Source organism: Alosa alosa, chromosome 2 (genome assembly GCF_017589495.1).
Source record: "Alosa alosa isolate M-15738 ecotype Scorff River chromosome 2, AALO_Geno_1.1, whole genome shotgun sequence".
Classification (NCBI taxonomy): Eukaryota; Metazoa; Chordata; class Actinopteri; order Clupeiformes; family Clupeidae; genus Alosa; species Alosa alosa.
In genome coordinates, this window is record NC_063190.1 from 36,902,364 (window position 1) to 36,909,346 (window position 6,983).

At 42.1% G+C, this 6,983-nt stretch overlaps 1 protein-coding gene across 1 annotated transcript in view; it reads right to left on the reverse strand.

Moving 5' to 3' along the window:
* LOC125285582 (HAUS augmin-like complex subunit 5) overlaps positions 1 to 5,959 on the reverse strand; it is a 14,423-nt gene extending 8,464 nt beyond the window's left edge. The window contains exons 1-9 of the mRNA XM_048230111.1: positions 5,782 to 5,959; positions 5,601 to 5,663; positions 5,480 to 5,512; positions 5,348 to 5,372; positions 5,061 to 5,181; positions 4,058 to 4,217; positions 3,848 to 3,920; positions 3,489 to 3,595; positions 3,293 to 3,341 (exon numbers count right to left, since the gene is read on the reverse strand). Coding sequence (XP_048086068.1) covers positions 3,293 to 3,341; positions 3,489 to 3,595; positions 3,848 to 3,920; positions 4,058 to 4,217; positions 5,061 to 5,181; positions 5,348 to 5,372; positions 5,480 to 5,512; positions 5,601 to 5,663; positions 5,782 to 5,867 — 717 coding nt within the window. The 5' untranslated portion in view covers positions 5,868 to 5,959. The remainder of the gene's footprint in view (positions 1 to 3,292; positions 3,342 to 3,488; positions 3,596 to 3,847; positions 3,921 to 4,057; positions 4,218 to 5,060; positions 5,182 to 5,347; positions 5,373 to 5,479; positions 5,513 to 5,600; positions 5,664 to 5,781) is intronic.
* Positions 5,960 to 6,983: the final 1,024 nt, after the last annotated feature.

Consider the following 6,983-nt stretch of genomic DNA (forward strand, 5'->3'; position numbering starts at 1 on the left):
AGAGAGAGAGAGAGAGAGAGAGGGAGAGGGAGAGGGAGAGAGAGGGGGAGAGAGAGGGGAGGGAGAGAGAGAGAGAGGGGAGAGAGAGAGAGGAGAGGGGAGAGAGGAGGAGAGGAGAGAGAGAGAGAGAGAGAGAGAGAGAGAGAGAGAGAGAGAGAGAGAGAGAGAGAGAGAGAGAGAGAGAGAGAGAGAGGGAGAGGGAGAGGGAGAGGGAGAGGAGAGGAGAGGGAGAGGGAGAGGGAGAGAGGGAGGGAGAGAGAGAGAGAGAGAGAGAGAGAGAGAGAGAGAGTAAATACTGAAAAAATACTGAATTTTGTAAAGCCATTCTAAAAGTCCACCGGCACACAACTAATAACGCATGTAGGGCAGAACTAGGCCAATACCCTCTGCTGATAAAAATTCAGAAAAGGGCAAACAAGTTCATCAAACATGTAAGTCTGAGTGACCCAAACTCATTCCACTATAAAGCCCTGAAACACCAAGAGTTGAGCAAAGATAACTCCCCCTACCAACCTGGTCTTCAGTCACCCTCCTCCAGAGACATCCAACACTTTAAAGGCCAAATACCAGGCCACATCCACACAAAATGTTTGGATTAACCAAACCCCCCAAAACCTAAAAGACATTTAAGACGAATATTGGCAATCTAAAACACAATCCCAAAGCAAAATGCAATGCTATCTGACCCTAAACAGGAAATATACACTTGCACATTACCTAACAAAAAATAAAAGAGACAAATTTGAGATGCAGACTAACTAAATACAGACTCAGTGAACACCGTTTAGCCATAGAAACAGGAAGACACAAAAGACATGGCTTCCAAAAGACGCAGCGCCTATGCCAGCAGTGCAGAGATGATGTTGTTGAAACTGAATTACACTTTTTAACTGAATGCCCAAAATTTGAATCAATTCCGCAATAAATACTTCCCAAAAAATGAAAGAAAAAAAATCCTAATTTCTATGACCTACCAAACCCTAATAAAATACTATACCTATTGGGAGAAGACACAGACAGCTGTATTACTGCTGCCCAATATGTCCTTGCCTGTCACCAGCTGAGAGACACTGAGTGATTTTTGTATGCATGTACATGTGACACACACACACACACACCCCCCTCTCTCACAGCCACATACACTAACTCAACACAGTCCCCTCATGTTGTATACCATACTTGAAGTTTCTACTCAGTCCACTTTAGATTTGTGCCCTGATGTATTGTATGTCTGTAAGTTTGTTGCCTATGTTGAGTCACTCAGAACTTGAACTCAATATGTTGTACTCAGACACAGACAATAAATAAATAAATATATATATATATATATATATATATATATACATATACATATACACATACATACAAGTGTCATATTTGTCATGCCAATAAAGCACCATTTGAATTTGAATTTGAGAGAGAGAGAGAGAGAGAGAGAGAGAGGGAGAGAGAGAGAGAGAGAGAGAGAGAGAGTGAGAGAGAGAGTGAGAGAGAAATATGTTCTTTACACTTTGTCCATGTACCCCTATCCCTTGTACCTGTATAATTGCTTAGATCCTGATACTGTACTTTTATGTAACAATTGCTTTGGCAATACAAGTGTCATATTTGTCATGCCAATAAAGCACCATTTGAATTTGAATTTGAGAGAGAGAGAGGGAGAGGGAGAGGGAGAGGGAGGGAGGGGAGGGGAGAGGGAGAGGGAGAGGGAGGAGAGAGGAGAGAGAGAGAGAGAGAGAGAGAGAGAGAGAGAGAGAGAGAGAGAGGGAGGGAGAGAGAGAGAGAGGAGAGAGAGAAATATGTTCTTTACACTTTGTCCATGTACCCCTATCCCTTGTACCTGTATAATTGCTTAGATCCTGATACTGTACTTTTATGTAACAATTGCTTTGGCAATACAAGTGTCATATTTGTCATGCCAATAAAGCACCATTTGAATTGAATTTGAATTGAATTGAGAGAGAGGAGGGAGGAGGGAGAGCGCGAGAAAGAAAGAAAGAAAGAAAGAAAGAAAGAAAGAAAGAAAGAAAGAAAGAGAGAGTAGTAAAGTCAATATTACTATACGGGAGCGAAATTTGGGGCATAAAATATAAAGACAATTTCGAAACATGGGACAAAAGCCAAACCGAATTATTACATTTGGAATTCTGTAAAAATATTCTAGGTTTAAACAGATGTGCACCTAATCTAGGCTGCAGAGCTGAGCTTGGAAGATTCCCCCTCCTTGTAGACATACAAAAAAGAGCAACCAAATTCTGGCATCATCTTCAGACTAGCAATTCAGAGCAATATCACCACACTGCTGCCCATCTGAGGAGTGAACACCCAGAGAATGACCCCTTAAACTTCATAATACAAAAACACAACCTGAAAAACTGCAGCTTAAGTATTGCTTCAGTAGCAAAAGAAGTAGAGAACACAGCAAAACAAAACTACATTAACACATGGAAATGCAAAATCGAACAAGTAAATAAGCTACACTGCTACAGAACTATTCAATTGATTACAAATTGGCACCATATTTAAATGAAATTAAAACCATCGCCATAGAAAACTCCTGTCAAAGTATCGACTGAGTGATCATTCCCTTGCAATAGAAAAGGGTAGACACCGCCAAACCTGGATAGCTCGTGAAGATCGAATATGTAAATTCTGTAATACTGGAGTAGTAGAGGACGAATGCCACTTCCTCACAGAATGTCCCAATTATCAACACTTAAGAGCTATATTCTACCCACAAATTGAAATCACTTGTCCCGGCTTTATGACTGCCACCAATGAACAAAAACAAGAAATAGATAAATGTGCCCACTTAGCCTACCAATATTTACAGTCCTGCCACATTTTAAGAGAAAACTTCACATAGAAAAAGTGCATACAGTATATAGTTTTTGTTAAATAGTTTTATATAGACTATTGTATAAGTTTCCTTTAAATTTAGATTTAAGAATACATGTTTAAGTTTTCTTTAAACATGGATTTAGTTACTATTTGTTTTTAAACATAAGTTTTCTTTCTTTTAGTTTAGAGAAGTTTCCTTTCTTTGACCCTCCTTAAAACAAATATTGTATGTTTGTATTGTCATGTTACTGCTTTGGCAACACTATTTTCTGAGTCATGCCAATAAAGCACATTTGAATTTGAATTTGAGAGAGAGACAGACAGACAGACACCTTATTTATCCCAATGGAAATTAAGCCACCCAGTAGCTTATCTGACACACACACAAAAAGATGTCGGTGTGTCTGTGTGTGGGTGTGTGTATCGTGTGAGTGTGTGTGTGTGTGTGTACCTTCACAGCGTTCAACCAGTCCTTATAGTCAGCCTCCCTCTCAGCTAGACTGAACGGGGAAAAGAAACAGAGGAATTGCAGCATTATTATCAACAGAGGACTGTGTGTGTGTGTGTGTGTGTGTGTGTGTGTGTGTGTGTGTGTGTGTGTGTGTCAGTCAGGCTGACCCAGTGGCAGGACAGCAGCGGCTACTCACTGGTCTGCACACACAGCAGCTGTGCTCTTCTGGTTGTCCGCGTCGGCCTCGGCTTGCACACACTTGAGATACCGGACCCGGTCCTCACACAGCTTCCTCACCTCATGCTGGGGTCAGAGAGAGAGACACGCGGACACACACACACGCGGACACACACAAACACACACACAAACGAACACAAGAGAGACACGCGGACTTAATGATCTGCAGAGGATTAGGGAGGACGTCCCCGACAGCCCAAACCGCTTCCATCTGGACATACTTCATGCTCGACAGACTTTGCTGTTTAAGTATACTGTAAATGTGTTTTAAGCAAAGTGACAGGGCCAAACAGATCAGATAAAGGAAGGAACACTGACCATGACTAGGGGCTCCACATTAAGACCATGTCCACCCCCAGACAGGTCAAAAGACAACTCCACTTCTCCCTTGCTACATGATGGGGACAAAAAAATAGCTACGGTCAGTATTTAGTCATTTGATTAAGTGTGCAGGATGCATGCAAGTTGTGTATTTGAGAAGTGTATGGTTGTGCAAAGAATGTGTGTGAGTCGTGGTATGTGGTCTACCTGAGGTGCTCCTCCAGGCCCTGCCTCTGCTCTCTGATTGGCTGGGTGTCATCGGTCAAGCTCCTCCTCACGTCGCCGCACCGCTGCAGGTAACTCCGTAGCAACAGCTCCCGCCGACCGCGCTCCTCATGATGAGCCCAGCTCACACTACAGGCACGCTCTGTTCACACACACACACACACACACATGATGAGCCCAGCTCACACTACAGGCACGCTCTGTTCACACACACACACATGATGAGCCCAGCTCACACTACAGGCACGCTCTGTTCACACACACACACACACTCATGATGAGCCCAGCTCACACTACAGGCACGCTCTGTTCACACACACACACACATGATGAGCCCAGCTCACATGATGATGAGCCCAGCTCACACTACAGGCACGCTCTGTTCACACACACACACACACTCATGATGAGCCCAGCTCACACTACAGGCACGCTCTGTTCACACACACACACACATGATGAGCCCAGCTCACACTACAGGCACGCTCTGTTCACACACACACACACACACACACACACACACACGATGAGCCCAGCTCACACTACAGGCACGCTCTGTTCACACACACACACACGATGGGACCAGCTCACACTACAGGCACGCTCTGTTCACACACACACACACACACACACACACACACACACACACACACACACACACACGATGGGACCAGCTCACACTACAGGCATGCTCTGTACACACACACACACACACACACACATATATATATATATATATATATGCAGTGATTGTAGAAAGACACTATATCAATAGTTGCACTACTAGTGATTTCTGTTAAAAAAAACTCTAGTTCTCTAATACGCTCGAACTTTTATAACTAACTCTGGTTAAGTCTCTAATTCAAATCATACAATATATGACAACTTGCTTTAGTAAAAGGTATATAAGGCTCCTTGGTTGCATAAGATAATTAATCTGGTTCTAGATCATTATCACCGATTAAAAACAAGACCTCCTCCTTACCGTTCCTCTGCAGATCTTCCTCGGCCTCTTTGAGGCTTATGTCCTGCTTGTGGATTTGAGCCTTCAGCTCCTTGATCTCCTTCTGAATCTCTCGCTTACGAAGAGACTCCACTTTCTTCAGCTGGGGAATAGCAACGCACTCAGGAAGTGTGGTGAGCGGCACTAGCATTCCAAAGCTGTGTTTAAAACTGGATAACTGTCTCATTCTTATTTCCTTTTTTTTTTTTTTTATCATTCATTCATTTTTTAAATGGAAAGATCAACATCACATCGCACCATCACCTTACCTCATCATCCTCCAGTCTTTTGTACCTGAAGAATAAAACAGTCAAGGAGCATAAAAGCCAAGATACACTATAAACATTGTACATCAACTGATCTACACCTGCTGACCTTAAGACAGATTCAGAAAAAGATACCAATTGACGTTCCTCCTTTTGATTTCAACTTTTCTGTGATGAAAAAACAAACAAACGAATAAAAACACAGCAAGCACGACTTGGGATTCATACTTAACGTTAATTAACAAAAACTACTCACTTCTCTTTAAACACATGTTGAGTGACATACTTCCAAATAGAGCTGCGTTGACCAGCGCAAAACCTAAAACCAAGCAACAATCAAAACCATGAATGCGATGTAGCAAGCGTTAATTTAACTTTAGCTGAGGAGTCGACGTTAGCATGCTATCGCTGAATGTGTTCGTTGCATTTTCACTCACTTTCTTAGACAGCGGTCAGGTGGCAGTTTATTAGAAGGATAGTTGAATTCTTTAATGGCCCAGCGTTTCAAATCCCGATCAACCATTTCTGTTTATTTCTGACTGCAACACTCTGCAACTTTGCTGAAATATTTTAAGACAATTTCACGGGCTCTGACAATTTCTAACTTACCGCCAACCAACGTCACTTCCGAAAACTATTTGTCAAGTTAAGAGTCCCTCTGTGTGCGCCTACAGTAGCACTTCACAGTCAATCTGATGTCACATAATACAGCCCTTGGCACCACACCAGTTTGATAAGGAGTTACAGAATTGTACCACCAATTACTAAAATATTGAGTGAATTATCAAAGAAGATATAATGTAAGTAGGCTAGTTTAGTAGGCCTGTGTCGATCGATATCAATCATGGCAATACCAGTCAAGTGGCAGCAAAAAAACAGTAGGTGTCACTAGACTCAAAGTTCAACTCACTTGCCTTCAGAGACTGCCCTCAAAACTGCTGTCTAGCATCAAGCAAATACCAACTGTAATGTGCTTTTAAACAAGTTAGACATGCAACCTGCCATGTATCACAAATCGAGACGTTAGACATGCAACGTTCTATGTATCACAAGTCACAAATCAAGACTTTGTTGTCAAGTCAAGTCAAGTCAAGTCGGCTTTTATTGTCAATTTCTTTACATGCACTGGTCATACAAAGAATTGAAATTTCGTTTCTTACTTTCCCATGCAGACATAGACATGCTTTAAGTACAGACATAGACATACTATAGACATAGCCATAGACAATAAACATTAAATTAAAGTGCAAGACTGAAATATAGAACATGTATGTATCAAAATAGAAATATAGGACATATATATAAAAAAAGAGGTAGTTGTGTTGTATATTTATATAGTCTTAACAGTTACATGAAGTTTAAACTTGTGCTTGTGTGACCTGTATATTTACATTGATATGCAGTATGCAGTAATTTCAAGTATATCAGGCTTGATGTGAAGCAGCAACACGCTAGGCTGCTTGTCACAGTGCAGTTTCCACAGGGCGGTGTTGGGGGGGGTTAGGGTAGACAGGATCCTAGTTTCCTAGGTTCCTGGCTGGCTGGTGGGTGGGGGCTGTCAGTGATGGGAGAGTGGGTAGAGTGTTCAGCATCCTGATTGCTTGGTGGATGAAGCTACCTGCCAGTCTGGTGGTGCGGG